The following is a 16,287-nucleotide window of genomic DNA, read 5'->3' as shown; positions in this document are numbered from 1 at the left end:
AAAAAAACAGCCCTTTCTTAACATCGTTTTGCTTCTAGGTTTCACCTTCATTCATTCCCTAGCCACCATTTACCCCAAATTCGTTATCATTGCATAAAACACACGCACTCATTTATAAATTGCCTATGAAGCGTTCTATTTCGGGAGACAAAACCATGCCGTGAAACACTTCAATAATGAGTCCACTAAACCCTATGTTCTTTGGCCAACGATATCTTCAAGCAATTTGAAAATGTGTTTCGTGTGCCTTCCGCCGCTTCTGGCAGGATCCACAAAAACACACGCTCTTCGAACGCAAAAACAAGGGGAAATAATAGTTATCGTTTTGCAATCAGCACCAACGGAACATCAGTTCCAGTTCGGCATTGGCACCAAACGGAACACAAAACAATCTGGAAGCTATCTGCTAGCGAGCCACATCGCACACGCATCATTCGACACGTATAGCTGGCACAACAAACGCACAACCCAAAATTTCTGCCCGTGTTGCAGAAGAGCAGAATTATAGCCAGACAAAATCGTCCACACAATCAACTCCCCGGCATAATCAACAAAGATCGGTGACAAACCAAAGGTTCGGTAAGGGATGGCAGTAGTGCGTACGGGTTTATCCTCCTCCTTCATACTTCCTAAAGGTTTTTGGATGACCGTTGAAAATCCGTTAAAATACCGTATCAATAATTTTATGCAAATCTAGCCCGCCTCGACCAGCCGTCGCTCGCGCCGATCACTACCAAAATTCCAAAAACTTGAAAAGAAGATCCACTACGGACGCAAAACTTCTCGTCCCACACTGTCCGATTCGGTGCCAGAGAAACTAGAGCACTGGAAGAACTGTGCCGTGCGCGGGAGCCCAATGTCTCCAAACATGCAAATCGCTAGCGTTGGAAAACTAGTTTCGGTCCAGCTTCCGTGATATGCTCCAGTGAAGCAACAAATCTGTCCACAAGTTATGCGGGGGTCGTCCAATAGATGATACACACACTCGACCGACCGACCGAGATGCGTACGGGGCCGTCCGTCTAATCCATCACACGTATCGTACTATTTACGGTCATGTGTTGTGTGGGATGAGGATGGCGAGGACGAGAGTGGATAGGTGATGTAGATTTGTGGCATTGGAGATAATAACTCGTTTGAATGAATGCCAAGTTTTAACTTATGTTGAGGTTATTCCATGCGTCCGTCGTTAGGATATTAGTTAGTTATTTCATAAATTGGTTATAGCCTTATTTATCCACTTCACTAATAAAACTTAGCTGAAAGCTTTAATAATACACTCCGCATAACGACTAACAGCGAAATTATACTTTATGGCAATTCTAATGGCTTGAAAATTAGCATAATCTCCTGCATTTTAGTTGACCATTTTGGAACAATTTTTGCGTTGTGAATCGATCTCCCTTTGTTCGGGAATAGATGGATGACTTCTTCATCTACTTCCTTGGCACTACAACCTCGAGAGGTCTCGCCCAGCCATTTCTAACTTCGTTTGACTTAATTTTACCTATAATAAAATAGTCAGCCCTACGTACGGCGAGGTGGTCGAGATGGGATTTGACCCCCGGTCCTGCCCCGTATGCAGACCGGCGCCGTTATGACTGTTATGGAGTGACTAAAGGATCATCCCACGATGGATAACTAAAGAAGAATATACAAGAAGCTCTGGTCCATCCCCAACATGAAGGATGGATAGGTCCTTACTACAGAGTAAGTTTATTCAACGTATTTCTGCACACATGTGGACCAATCAATTGCAAACAATTTTGCTAATGAGCTGATTAAAAACAAACTGATTCTACGATGTTTCATTCGACGTCAATGTGTCCTAGCGATTCACCTGTCCATGATCTGTATGATCCTTTGATTTGGAGCAGCTGTTGCCAACATGTTCCGATTTTTACGACATCTTCTCACTTCTAGAGTAAGAAGAAATCGTCTAATAGAGGACATATTCTGGGCACCAAAACGTGTTGTCCGACACAAAAACAAGGCTTTCTCGTAGCGAACCTTAGAAATAGAGGGCAACGCATCCGACTGAATCTTCTTCTTCATTGGCACTATCTCCTCGAAAGGTCTCGGCCTCCCATTTCTGGTTTTTCTATGACTTGAATTTACACAAACCGGCACAGACTTGGGACACAAACCAGACAACAACACGTAGAATGCTCAGCTTGTGCGTTATATTATAAGCGCTTAATATTTTAAACATACAGACGCTTGTATTATAACCTGAGAAACACTGCTTTACAGATACAGCCCACGTATGGTTGTGGGGCAATCCTTAGTTTTGCAAGAACCCTGCGACACAAAAGCCATACTTCGTTTGCATGGTTCTCTTGCTCATTGTCACTTCCTAGAGAGAAGCACCTAAAAATAGTACTTCACTTTAGCTTTCAGCACAGTATTCATACATTTCTGGGATTTGTTCTTGTTTCATTTTATTACAGGTTTGTGCACCATAACGACGCTATGTACCGATGGTTTGGTCCATTGCTTTTGCTTGTACTAACATTTCGCTGCGAATTACAAATTTGCTTGATACCATTAATAGCCGCATGTTGAGCAAGGCTTCCTACATTATTCTAACGAATAGAAATATTTTAGCACTGATGCTCCTCTGCAGAAACGAGCTGACGTTTCTTTGTACTAGTAGTTCCGCTTTACTAAAACCCCCTTGACAAGTTTGACTGACGTTCGAAAGTGACGTGAAGGAATAATAAGTCTCTTCCGGTTTGTCATTAGCACCGGGAACGAAATGTGTGCTTCCCTCACGGGTTAGAGTTTTTTGGACAACCAGTTCAGAATGGTTCTTACTTTTGCACACACGATCGATTTCCGGTCATTGTTTTACGGTGGTTTATTTTTGGAACGTAACCCTCTCGTCCCCAGTGGCAAAAGAAGACACAGCTCAACGGGTGACCGATTCTTGTCCGCAAAACAAACAAGAACGATGACATAGAATGCAGAGACATCGTTTTCTTGAACAGTGTGTGAGGGAAGAGGTTCTTCGACCAATGATTTAGAACGAACGGAAGCATTTTTGTCTAGCATCTTTGATGGGAAAATATCGCAGTGGGGATTTTGGTCTGACCAAACGTTTCTAATAATAGTAAAAATTTTGCTGGCTCCTCTATTGCCAACAGTCAACTTACCTTATAGTACTCTACACAACGAAGAGGAGTAGCTCCGGATATTATTTTGGTGATTTGTTGAAGATTGATGAAAGTCGGGCGTCGAATGATGAGAGAGGACCAGCGATTGCACTGGGTGTCCTTTGAATGCAAGACGACCGCCAGGCTATTTTTAACCACAAATTTCACGAATTGTATTCACAATATTTCACCGCACGGCAAAGCACATTCAACATCATAGTAGCCACTTTTCGCAATGCTCATTTGCCCTGCTTCTGGTAGAGCTCACCGGGATTTCTTCACAATTTTTTTTTTTAATTCACCCAGTACCACCATTCCTTGTGCCTTCTCTCTTTTTAACCACGTTTCTACCAAGATTTTTTCACAGAGGACTATTACTTATTCGCAAGAATGATGCTCTTTCTCTCTCTATGAGCGTTTCTTTTTAATCTACAATTATTAACATTGCAAACGATTCACTTTTGCTTTCCACAAGGGGCACACCTATGACTCATCATAACCATCATCATCATCGCACTCACTACATACACATTTTTCACTATCCACACGTTAGTGTGCGGACAAGCTCTGCAGTTGGGTTGTAATTAATGTTACACTCTGGAAGAAATAAATATTTGTTTCAAATTCGTTAGCGTGCCGTGCCATAGCAACAAACAAACGGGATGTTGCTTTTTCAGAAACAATGTTGCAAGTTAAATTCTACCATAAATATGATGATTATTATTAGTAAATGGATTTTTTTCCTTGCTTAACGACAACGAATACACTTCACTGACACCACTTCAACACCACTGCTCTTTCTGCACTTCAAAGCGTACACACTGGACCGTTTATTTACAGTGAGTTAAACGGAAATTAGGACACCTTGAAATTGAACATTTTCTGGACTTTAAAGACGATTTTCGTAGTTAAAGCACTATACGACTCCTAATATGATGGAATATAATTTAATACTTTTACAACCGTTCGCGGCGTGCGATTCACGGAAATACTGAACTAAACAATAGAACATTCTGCTTTGCTATAGCAGATTGTCTATGATCGATTTCAATGGCTAGTTTAGTAAAACTTTCTCCATGGCTTGTTTCGTTTACACCTACTAATCATGAACAAAACTGAACGTTTGATTTTGGCAAAAGCCAGACAGCAGCCTTTCGGTGAAAAGCATCTAAAAATACATGTTTTAAAAATCTGCCAATATTGTTTAAGTCTTTATCAACTTTACCGCATACGAAGGCCAATTGTACCAGATTTTTGTTCCAGACGATTACTACAAGGAGCGACTTGAATGATAATATCATTTTTCAAAAAAATGCCTTTATGTTTTATCTGCAGATTGGAAGAATTTTTTCCAACCCAAAACAAATACTGCCTAACAGCAAAAGTGACTTTTTTGTAATCAGTTCTTAATTTTAAAACAACACTACAAGAATCAGTTAATCGGTAAGCGATACAAGAAATAATATTCTCTCCTGACCAACATTATGCACTTTTTTCTGCGGAAATTTGTATGGAATTTTGTTTCGGTTTTGATATTCTTTGGTAATAATTAAGACATTTTGGCGGTTTTTTTAAATAAATTTTTAAAATCCAAAATAATTATAGCAAACACTACTTTCTTTACGATCATTTCTTAGTTTTAAGGCTCTAGGCTTGTTTTATTCTGCTACAGATCTTTATAAATGACGAAAACTTCAGCAGAATGGTACAATTTTTTTGCTTTGATAATTATCTATCTACTAGAATTGCACACTTGTATGAAAAAGAAATCCTCTACAAATATTATAAATTATGCATCTGACCGCTTAGCAAAGTGGACTATTTGGCATGCAAAAATCAATATTTCTGCACTACTTTAACCATTTCGACTATTTTGCAACCGCTTTGTTCATGGTTTATAGGAAAGGATGTGTGAAAATATTCTCATGATTTGTCCTCAAAGCCGAGCAATTGTTTAATTTTAAGGAGTACGGATTTCCGTTTGAGTCACTGTATCCACACCATTTTATCTCTCTCTCCCTCCCTCTCTCTTCGGTACCACACATATCACACTTAACCAACCAAACTAATAATAAACCTCACTGTGTAAACAAAGAGGAAACATTTCCGTTTAACTTTTTTTTATTTCCATTTCTACGTCACTGTTGCGGAAAGGCAACTGCACACGCAATGCAATTAATTACACTTTTTTCCTTTTCTTTTTGTAAGCTACAACACTTTCTATCGACAGTGAAATACTCTCACACGGTAGAAGGTACGATCTTAAAAAAAGGACACTTCTTCTTACTCTTCAAAAAGGCCTCCAGAGACTCTGCAGGTGCATATTTTAATTAAATATGCATTAAAATAACACCGACCAAACATCAATCATGCGCTTACATCCAGATACCAGCACCAGCCCGAATCGTATGCCTGATTTCGAATATACACACACACACACAGACGCGAAAATCGAGAAGACAAACTATTGATTGTAAAAAGGGCTGGCTGGCTGGTTGGCACAATCGTGTTGCAGGTGTCACATCGTATGATGGGTGTAATCAGCATCATCATCACCAGATGTTGTGCCCAAACGAATGGGCAAAATCCAGCAACAGCAGCTGCTGCTACTGCGGAAGGAACTGTCACTTGGCGATGGCGACTCATTGGACACGTTGGGCGATGGGGATTACTTTTGAGGAGGGGGTTAGTTCTTGAGAAAGATGTCTCAAGAAAACAACAAATGCTCCAGAAAAAAATGATTAAAAGCAATCTCATGATTGTGCATTACTACAAACTGTGTTCCATATTTGTATGAAAATATTTCAAAAACACACACTCACACACACATACACATTCTTCCCATTCCGACTCGTTTTTTCGGGTTTTCGGGGCGTATTTGTTTTACGAAAGCACATTCCGCAGACATTTTTTAAGTGGAATATTTCATTCGACGCGTTTTTCTCTTCACAAATCGCACATAAATTCTGTAGGAATCATTACCGTACACATAGCCGCGCCTACTGGAATGAGTTTCGCGAGTTGTCTTCTACCTTCCACAACTCGTCTTCTGCCCGTTTTCCGTTCACACCCACCGCTCACACACCATAAGCTAATATTGAGTAAAAATCACATCCCGTGGAGTTGTGCATTCACAAGCGCGGAACTAGATCACAACCTTCTATTTTTCTTCACTACCAACTAGCTCCACAATAAACAAACCACAAACATCTCGGCGTGCACACATCGTCAACTACGGTGGCTGTGTGTATGTGTGTATGTCGCACGGTTCACCGTCTCGGAGGCAACCCTCTCACGGACACACATCCCGATAAATCGCTAACTTACTGTGGCTCACCACCTTTCTCAGGCAAGGACCGAGAAAAGGAAACCCAGAATCCTGCTGCGCGTGTGTATGTGTCTGTGTCGACCCATACGTGTCGCACAAACTGACCGGGACACAAACACACACATACACAAGGAGAGATGTCACTCGAGGAGCTTAGAATCGAAGACGATTCGACGGACGAAATCGCGTTTCATCTCATCGCAATTTCACTGGCGCGCGCGACAAACGACGGACTACTTCGATGAGAACGCAAAACGTCACCGTTTTTGCCCCAAAATACTCGCACACATATACACAGATGTACGCTAGCCACCCTACGTGCTTCACGCCCACCACACACACACACACAAACATACACCGCACAAATTCGATTTCATCTCACGTTTACTTCATGCCCCGGGCACAGCCAGTGGTCGACAAATGGGTGGACTCGTCCGAAAAGCCTCTAGAAAAGCGGTGCCATACGTTGCTGCGTTTCGATTTAATTTGTTTACAGAATTATACGCCAAGCACCCGATTACTTCTGTAGAAATAGCACTGCAAAATCACTGCCAAAAGAAAACCCCCCCTTGAAAACAGCAGGAAAGGCGACTGCATTTTGCCGACCACTGCCCTGATTGAGACAGAAATTCAAGGCTCACTCCCAAACACACACACACACACATACGTACGCACACACTTGCACACACGTTTGTTTTCTTCTCCATGCCCTGGTCAACGTTCGCCATACACAGTGCGCAGACAAAAAAGCCTCAAAAGTGACATTAAAATCGAACATTTATCATCTTCTACTCGCGATCCGTGTTGCTGATGTATCGCTACGCAGCGAACGCTGCCTGGAGGATCGGAATCTGCAAACGCATTTTTTCTTCTCGCGAGACACGCTCGCACACACACACACGCCCACTCCCGCACATTCACTGCATTCCAGCGCGATAAGAAGTTCGATGCACCGTCGGAAGGTGAGCTGTTCAGTTTTCGGCTTACGGATGCTGCCAAGCTGCTTTCGGTCGCTTATTGTTGTTAGAAGACCACTAGGTTTTTACAATTACCCTTCGTAGATGCGGTGTTCGACGCACACGACTAACTCTATTGTGACAGCAAAACGCTAGGAGTTGTTGACAGACCGCGGTACACAAATGACTGCTATCATTATGCGTACAATTTTGACCGAAACTTGGCGACTCTGGCCGTAGTTCGCGGTCCCCGAAGGTGGTTCAGCCCATAGTCTCCAAGGTGCGAGTGAGATAGAGGTGGAACGAGAGCACGATAGTTGTGGCTGTCAACGCGCTGTTGCCGAAGCTTCTCGAATTGACAGCTACATGCGGTGCCGAATTCGAACATAGCACCAACGTCAAAATTCGATGTGCGAAAATAGTTCTAAAACGAAAAATTTATCTTAAAAAAGGAATTTTAGTTAGGATGAATGTTGAGAAAAATATCTCTTATTAATGTACTAGCCATGTAGCGCAAGGAAGACTAGCTTTTGTGATAATTTATGTTGAATTACTCCAACAAAAAGTTTGTTTATTGCAGTCGTTGTACATAGCTTTGTCCACGGCTTAATATAGCAGCAAACGTAAACAAACCGACACTGTACCGGCAAGAAAAGGTAACGAACGATATATTTTACACCAAAAAACAAACACTATAATCGTAGAGTGTGTATTCAAATCAATCACAAAATCCTGTTTTCGCTCCCCTGCAGATGGCTAAAATACACGAAGCACTGAAACCCATCCAATGGCTCATCGGCACCTGGGAATCTGTGACCGCTAAGGGACACTATCCGACCATTAAAGATTTTGCCTACAACGAAATCATCAAGTTCGAATCGGTGGGTCAACCGTTGCTGAACTACGAAGCGAACTCACGCCATCCCGTGTCCGGTGCACCGATGCACCTTGAGCGAGGCTTTCTGCGCATCAAGCCGGGCACCAGCCAGGTTGCGTTTATGGTAGCGCACAACTTCGGGCTGGCCGTGCTGGAGGAAGGCGAAGCGACGGAGAACGAGCTACAGCTGACCTCCAAAGCGATCGACCGCATGTCGTTCGGGAAGGATCCGGCCGTTAAGGCGATCGAGAAAAGATATCGCTTGAATGCGGACGGAACGCTCGAGATTCAAACGGACATGCAGACGGACGTTACGCCGATGACAAACCATCTGCAAGTGGTGTACAAGAGATGCGAATGAAGAAGCGTTGTACGTTGGTGGAAGCTGTTGAAATTCTAGCTATAGCGAGGTTGTGGGTGAAAAATGGTTTACTTTGTAGGGTTATTGAAACGGAAAATGGTGCTGTTGATGGTGCATACATGGTTAACTAGTAAAAGAGCAAGGTCATAAGAAAATACAATTTATTTGAAAAATCCGAACTACCCATGAACCACTGCTTGGCGGTGTGAATCGTTGTGAATCGCAGAAGGCACTGAGATGAGAAATTATCTTAAAGCAACGTACAGCAGCGGTTAGGTCTTAACCACAGGAAACAACATTCATCCACGGAGCAGGTATGGTAGTACAAAGATTTGGGTATTTGGGAAAGGAATTAAAGCAAAGAATTAGCCTTTGTTCGTTGCACTTTGCAGAGCCACCAGTGTGTATCCAATGGGACGAACGAAGGTGAGAAAAACATCATTCTCCAACTGTCCCAAGATTACAACCACGTTGTCATCCAACATGAACGTAAAACTCGGAACGCACAACGCTAGAATGGACACCGAACAGTCCTCCGGCAGCTCGTTACGATTGAACGGATACGTTGGGAATCACACCTCGAATACCACCGTCTGGAGCCTTCCGGTTAGAATATCAAATCTGCGTCCAGAACATCACCCGCCGGATCCGAACCCGTTGCGCTCACATATGCGCTACTTCGGTCAGCAAGTGTTCCAAAGCGATGTTGCTTGCGGCAGCAGCAGCAGCAGCAAAAGGACATTAAACGGTACGAAATACAAGTACACGTTCGATGTTTTAAACGACATCCGGCAGCACATGTATTTCGCGCCGCAACGCAACGAACGTACCAGAAGCTACGGCGAACGCGTGCCCGAGAAGCGAGCGGAGTCTGACCGATCGCATCATACGTTCGCCAATCTGCTTCGTTACTATGGTTATCACAACAATTGGCTGATGTTCAAGTTTGGCCACACCTACCAGAAAGAGTCGATGTACCGACGCAAAAACGAACTATGGACGCAACAGGTGCGTGGTGAGCCGGATGTCGCTCGGCGCAGTTTGGGACCGGAGCATGCTCAAGGGCATGCAGCACTGCCACAGCTGCATCCCATACGCCCGGAGCATACGGAGCAGAAGAACATTTGTGGTCCACCAAAAAACAATGGCAACTTGCAAGATTACGGCAAGTCCAGCTGCCCGACCAGCGACAACAACACGCCAAACGGAAGTCTCGAAAGCGAAGGCACATCAACCAGCACTGAAAGTCGAGCTTCAAGCAGCGACCAGTGCCCAGATACTACTCCGCTCGAAACAACCACCACCGTACCTTCCGATGTCCAGACCACTGTCGAAGATCCACTGTCGAAGAGCATTTGGCACATGTTTCTCGCTAACAAGCAATCGGAGAGTACGTTTGCGAGAAAGATGCGCCTGTGGGAAACGCTCTACCATCACTTCCAGCGTATGGCTTCCTGGTTGCCAAAGTACGAGCTTTACCTGATGGGCAGCACCATTTCCGGGTTCGGCACGGATACTTCCGACATGGACATGTGCATTGTAGACATCGACGGGCCGAGGTACTGTGATGCGCGCACCGAAGCACTGAACAATCTGCTGCGGGTGAAAAGCTTCATCGAAACGATGTCCACATCCAGCTGCTTTGAGCGTCTTCTGCTGATAAGGGCCAAGGTGCCAATTCTACGGTTTCGCCATGTGAAGGAAAACATCGATATCGATCTGAGCATTAACAATCGGGTCGGGATACGCAATACGCATTTGCTTCACTGCTATGCTCAATGTGAGGTTTTTTTAGGAAAGAATGGTTCGTCTTGCTTTTTCCTTGGTTTGATCCGGGTTTTCCCTTCGTTTTTTTCAGTGGACTTGCGTGTACGGCCCTTGGTTATGGTGATAAAGCTGTGGGCACAACATCACAACCTGAACGATCCGAAAAACTCCACCATGTCCAGCTACTCGCTTGTCCTGATGGTGCTCAACTTCCTGCAGTGCGGTGTCACGCCGTCGGTCGTACCGTGTCTGCACAGTGTTTATCCGGAAAAGTTTGCCGTAAGTACTAGCGATGTCTGTTTTTCCTGGTTCGACCGGTGAGTTCGACGAGTTCGGGTCGATTTGTTGGTACTACGAGTTCGATGGATTGACCCGAACTTGGCGCCCGTCACACGCCGAACTTACCGGTCGACCTGGGCTCGATGTCAGTAGGTCTGGTAGAAAGTCATCCCTTCAATCCCATCATTCCTTGTTGCAGCAAGACGATTATAACAGCAATTTGCTCGAACGCATCGACCCTTACCGATCGGACAACAAGGACACGCTCGGCGAACTGTTGCTCAAGTTTTTCAAATACTATGCCGAATTTGAGTAAGAACAGAACAGAATTCGAGCACCGTCTCTGTACCTGATTTGATGGCAAACAGTTAACAGTTTGACCCTTTTTTTCAGTTACGCTATCTATGCTATTTCGGTACGAACGGGTACGATTCTACCGATATCCGAATGCAAATGGAGCGGCAGCGAAAACCATCGAATCCGCGGCTATTTGTTTATCGAAGGTAAGGAAGCGAGAGTGTCGTTTCGTTGCATTTTCCGCTTACACCGATCTTCTGCATAACTTTCAGAACCATTCAATCGCACCAACACCGGAAAATCGGTTCACAAACGGTTTGTGTTCGAACGGATAAGAGGCGCCTTTGCTGCGTCCTGGAAAATGTTGGAGGAGCACGACAACTTGAGCATCCTGTTTCGGGAACCGCTCTTTACATCCTCTTCGATACCAACCACAACTAGCTATTTCTAAACGTGCCAGCACTTCGCGAAGAGGGGAGTAACGCAAAAGAAAAGAAAAAAAACTGTACAAAAAAAGACTAAAAGAAGAAAAAAGCGAAAACCTATGACACTTATCACAAGTATTGTGGGTTTTTACAAAAATAGGTTTACAGAACTGTATCTATTTTAAACACACACACACATTCTTTCTAGTACAAATAAAATAGGTTATAATGCACCTGCAGCTAATAGCTAGTAATTGTTTTGTGATAGTTAACAATACAGAAACAATATCAGTTTTCGAATGTAAGCACATTTATTGATCCACTTTCCCAATTTTACATGGTTTTATGAGTACGTCATCTAAGTACGTTGCTGGAGTGATTTAAGTAGTAGTATGGCTAAGATCAAAATTGTCATTATTGGAGAGCATTTTTAACTTCTCATTTGCCAGAAATACATACACTAGAATTTAGAATCTTAAACCTCCATTATAGGTTGGCAAAGCATTGCCCAATTTTTCTGCTGACTTTTAGGCGAAACATGATGGTCGGGTTAATTGGAAAAAGATGTTGAAGCAGTTCCAACCGGACCAGACATTAGCGTTAGCATGGTATATCAGCTGTCACAACTTGGTACTCGTTTTATCTGGAATGTTGCAAGTAATTTCTGCAGTTTTCGGCTGGACGAATTTGGCTGTATGGAATATGGCTGACTTTTGAATCAAAGGAGTTGTAAATCAAATCGTCCAATGGAAAAGCTTGATGATGGAATTTGCAGACAGTTATATCGGCATATTTGCGTAATGTACCACTATTGAAGTCTTTTGTTTTACGGTCAGCATATCACAAATAGCCCAAAATACATGAGAATAGATTTTTTTTCTTCTGTCTAGCAATCTGACTCAGTTGGATGGCTTAATCTATCTAATAAGTCTTAGTTTATGCGCTCGCTTGATTTAGTTTATGCGAACTTGGTCTTGGTGCATCAACTCCGTCACTCCACATCAGTTTGGGCCTACCACACTTTCTCTGGCGATGTGGACGGTTCGAACTTTACGGGCTGGGGTCGTTCGAGGCCATTCCCATAACATGATTTGCTTATGAGAGCACGCCAAGGCCCTTCCTCAAAAAAAATATTCTGCCCATTTGCATCATCCGTCGCAGCAGGTATTTGGAGTGGAAAAGTTTCATCAGACTGCAGTATAAGCGATTGGTTCCGAGAAATCATGAATCTGTTGTCGTCGGTGCGTATTTTGAACCCAGATAGGTAATGTTGTGGAGGGACTATGGGGGGTGCCGTTACAATGACAAGCTGTACGAGTTGTACGAAGATCTCGTGCAGCGAACTACACTCGTCTGGCTTCGGTGGGCCGGTCAAGACACCAGACTACCCAGCCCTTAAAGTACTTTCAAGCCGTCCGCATGGACAGAGGAGTCGTGGTAGGCCCAAACTGAGGTGGAGTGATGGCGTTGATGCGCCCGTCCGAACGGCCTGAATAATCGATTGGCAGACGAAGGCGCTTGAGCGTGAGCGGTATTGAGGTCCGGCAGCAGTCCAAGACCGTAAAGGACCAGAAAAAAAGTTTTACTAGGAGTTAGGAGATGTCCGAACTATCTTCAGAACTAAGGAACTAATCTGCATGTAGAAATAAGGCTGTGGATCTGGTCTGTACATCGCGAGAGGTCCTGAAGTTCGACACCCAAAATGATAAAACAGAAATGATAACACCCAAGATAAGATAAGACAAGTCATATGCCGAAAGGTGCGTAAGGTGGTTGAACGTTGAGGTGGGATGAGGCGCTAATAGAGAGTTGAACATAGACAGGGCAAGACTATTTAGAGATCTCAAAGGTAACAAATAATAAACATCGATGGAATGGGTTGACAATGGTCAAGTTATAAAATTGCACTAAGGTTCATAATTTAAAATAATGTTTGCCTATTCCTTGTTTAAAATATTTGAGAGTTAACCACATCAGCGTGTTCTCAAGCTATTCTTCATTCATTTAAGGGATCGAAACGAGATGCTAGAGGTAGATAATGCGAGTACTTGATCGACTTGCCTGCTAGATAAACTGAGATAATACTGAGCAAAAGGACGACAAACATTACGGTAGTATAGATAAGGGAAAAGTTGTCAATAAGAGAGAAGATTGAGTATCGTGTGTAGTTAACTTAAAACTATGTGTAAATATCAGTCAATTGTAGCGCGATCGCTATCGGTCAGTCTTCATCTTTCGGTTCTGATCCTGCTTCTAGTATTTAGCACTCGTTTCGATTGCTTTGTATGGCACGGAGTTGTCGATTGTGTACTTTCAGTGCTATGTAAAATTACTTCCATAGTGATGATCTTGGTAATAGGTACACGTTTAAGGCCACAGCAATTTCTTGGACTGTCTTGTCCCATCTCATCGACTATTTGCCAAAAGGTCCGGCTAATGGTTGGTTTAACCGTACAACTCTTCCAGCCCAGTCAAGCTGTCATCAGTGTCCAAACCGATCAGTCGATTGTCATCGTTGAAGAATTCATCGCAGTCTGGTAGATTCCTCTCCAACCACTCGAAGCTCTCCTCACCCAAATTTCGTTCCAATTCGGCAGCCAGCGAGTACTCAGTGTCCAGCATTTGCTCCGCAACTTGTACCGGTTCTGTGTCGGTTCCTTCGTCACTCGCCAGGAGACTCTCAGGATCGAATACGTATGTAGACACAACCGAATCGTCCGAAGCGTGATGGACCTGATGCTGTACTTCCTCTTGGATGACCATTTCATTTGTCGACTCGATGGACATTCGTTCGGGTACAGCGTCGTGCACTGCAGTATGTTTATTACTTTCCACAGCGCAGTAACTTTCCGGGGCACTAGTTGTAGAGTCAGAATCGCTGGCTGTTGGCTGCGATGTAAGTGACAACAGCTTCATGAAGTAAGGCATTTCGACGGCCAGTGCGCTTAGGGACATGTTTTGCTTTTCCACCGGTAGAATGGCACGAAACTCGTCCTTCAGCGTGTACGACTGCTCCAGCTCTTGGGCTGTTTCGAGACTTTTCGTTGGGGGTTCCGTTGCCTGGCCACCGCTTGCCTCTCCGTCACCATCGGTCTCCTGAGGCGCTTCCAAAACATGCTTCAGCATCTTGATGTACTGCACCGCTTCACTGGTGAGCAGATTGAGAAGGAAGTACGTTTGAGTGTGTAAAGTGTGTAGAAAGATAAATATCTATGTCGTAAATATGGGTAGAGTGAAGTCAGCCTCACTCTGAGCTGGAGATTGTTCTAGGCTCTGAAAACAAAGAAATCGTTTACTGATCGTCGCTCGATCAACTTCTGTTCCCGTATTCATCTTCCCTGGCACCACAACCTCGAAAGGTCTCGGCCTGTAATATCTGGCTTTCTGTGATTTGATTTTACCCGTAGCAAGGTAGTCAGCCCTGCGAGGCAGCAGAATGGGATTTAAACCCCGGTCGTCTCGGCTCCATTAGGTCTAGTAAGCCAGATATCCCAGGCGTGAACTTAAGAGGTCGTTATGCCAAGAAAAGAGAAAGAAAGAGAAGGAGAAGGAGAGAGAGAGAGAGAGACTCACCACGTTTCCAAGCACTCCAGATCGCCGAGCAATAGGAATCGTAAAGACAGCTTATTTAGAAATTAGAAATTTTATATCTGTCTTAGTTAGAATTCTTGTCACAGTACTGATACTGTAATGCTGGTCATGAAATTTTGCAATACCAAACCAACATACGCTAAAAGCCGTTCCGGTACGATCACCTTAAATACTTTGCCCTGCTGGTGATAACATCATATTTCCCAGCTAAACCCAAATTTCTCTCGCAGGAAATGCTGGGTAGGTAGAGTAGTTTTAGTCTCCTCAAACGTTTTTATCATATAAAAACCAGAACACAACTGCTGGAAACTATGTCAGTTCCATTCCGGTTCCACTTCCACTTGCAGTAACGTCTGAACATACAATAGCCAGTCACTCGCCTCCAAGACTTCAATACAACGATGGATACGTCTCACGCTAACGGAAAAACGAGGAAGTCGACGAAGTAGTAGAACTAGAACGGAGTTGTCTAAATTCTGTGCTCTTATGTTTATTCGATAGTGCATTGTGAGGGCCCTCAAGCTTTTCTTCACCCTTTTGTCCCTGAAGAAGAAGAGATGCCGCAACACAAGGCAGCGTGCTTAGCCTCCTTCCTTTCTGTCTGTTTGTCAATGATTTGCTATGATGATGATCGTAACCCTTTTGTCGCCTATCTTCTTCTATTCTGACTGTAATAGAATCCTTCAAAATCTCCTTAATTTATGTCCAGTACAGTGTTCATCCATATTTCTTTCCCTTTGTTCAGAAAAGTGCTCCCTCATGTCTATTTGCCTGTCCCGTAACCCTGTGACTTTCATGTTTCAAGGTTCACTGTCCGCAAACTAGGTGTTTATGTAGAATCAAAGCTCTTCCTCAATTCCTACGCAAACGAGACATGTGGAAAAGAGATGAAAACATTGCGGCTTACACTTAAGATAATGTCCGAACAACCTGCATTATTTGCATGTCTTTTAGGTGAGTCCGCTAGGTCAGACTTTCTGTCCTTTAGTCTTTTCTACATCCTCTCCCGAAGATTCCACTCCCGTGTTCCACTGTTACTAAATTAAATTCAATTGTAAGCTGTAAGCAAGTTTAGTATAGCCTCTAGGTGGATCGTAAAATAACCGCGTGACTCAGCTGTCGACCAAGAAGAAAATGGCATTGATGCTGATGTTGGGAAGGGAAGCATTCGGAGCTCGGCACCGCGCACGCGACCACCAACCATATGATCGCCTCGCAATTGGTTTATGCGAACGAAGCTCGGGAGCCGGT

General features: G+C 43.8%; 2 protein-coding genes across 3 annotated transcripts; both read left to right on the top strand.

The window, feature by feature from the left end:
• Nucleotides 1-7,935: 7,935 nt before the first annotated feature.
• LOC118506995 (peroxynitrite isomerase THAP4-like) lies at nucleotides 7,936-8,819 on the top strand. Its single transcript, XM_036044880.1, has 2 exons — nucleotides 7,936-8,095; nucleotides 8,192-8,819. Exon 2 carries the CDS (start codon nucleotides 8,192-8,194, stop codon nucleotides 8,675-8,677), a length of 486 nt encoding a protein of 161 aa, XP_035900773.1. The 5' UTR covers nucleotides 7,936-8,095; the 3' UTR covers nucleotides 8,678-8,819.
• A 20-nt stretch (nucleotides 8,820-8,839) lies between these two features.
• Nucleotides 8,840-11,689, top strand: LOC118506994 (poly(A) RNA polymerase GLD2-like). Of its 2 annotated transcripts, none has more exons than XM_036044878.1 (6): nucleotides 8,840-8,991; nucleotides 9,070-10,457; nucleotides 10,536-10,723; nucleotides 10,923-11,035; nucleotides 11,117-11,226; nucleotides 11,293-11,689. In XM_036044878.1, the coding sequence occupies exons 2-6, from the start codon at nucleotides 9,089-9,091 to the stop codon at nucleotides 11,469-11,471; spliced, it is 1,959 nt and encodes a 652-aa protein (XP_035900771.1). In that variant the 5' UTR covers nucleotides 8,840-8,991; nucleotides 9,070-9,088; the 3' UTR covers nucleotides 11,472-11,689. The 2 variants fall into 2 exon arrangements, with proteins under 2 accessions (XP_035900771.1, XP_035900772.1); XM_036044879.1 differs by having other exon boundaries at nucleotides 8,912-8,991; nucleotides 9,047-10,457.
• The last annotated feature ends 4,598 nt before the right edge of the window (nucleotides 11,690-16,287 follow it).

This window comes from Anopheles stephensi, chromosome 2 (genome assembly GCF_013141755.1).
Source record: "Anopheles stephensi strain Indian chromosome 2, UCI_ANSTEP_V1.0, whole genome shotgun sequence".
In the NCBI taxonomy this organism is placed as follows: domain Eukaryota; kingdom Metazoa; phylum Arthropoda; class Insecta; order Diptera; family Culicidae; genus Anopheles; species Anopheles stephensi.
Note: the sequence above shows the minus strand (reverse complement) of the source record. Positions and strands in the feature narration are given on the sequence as shown.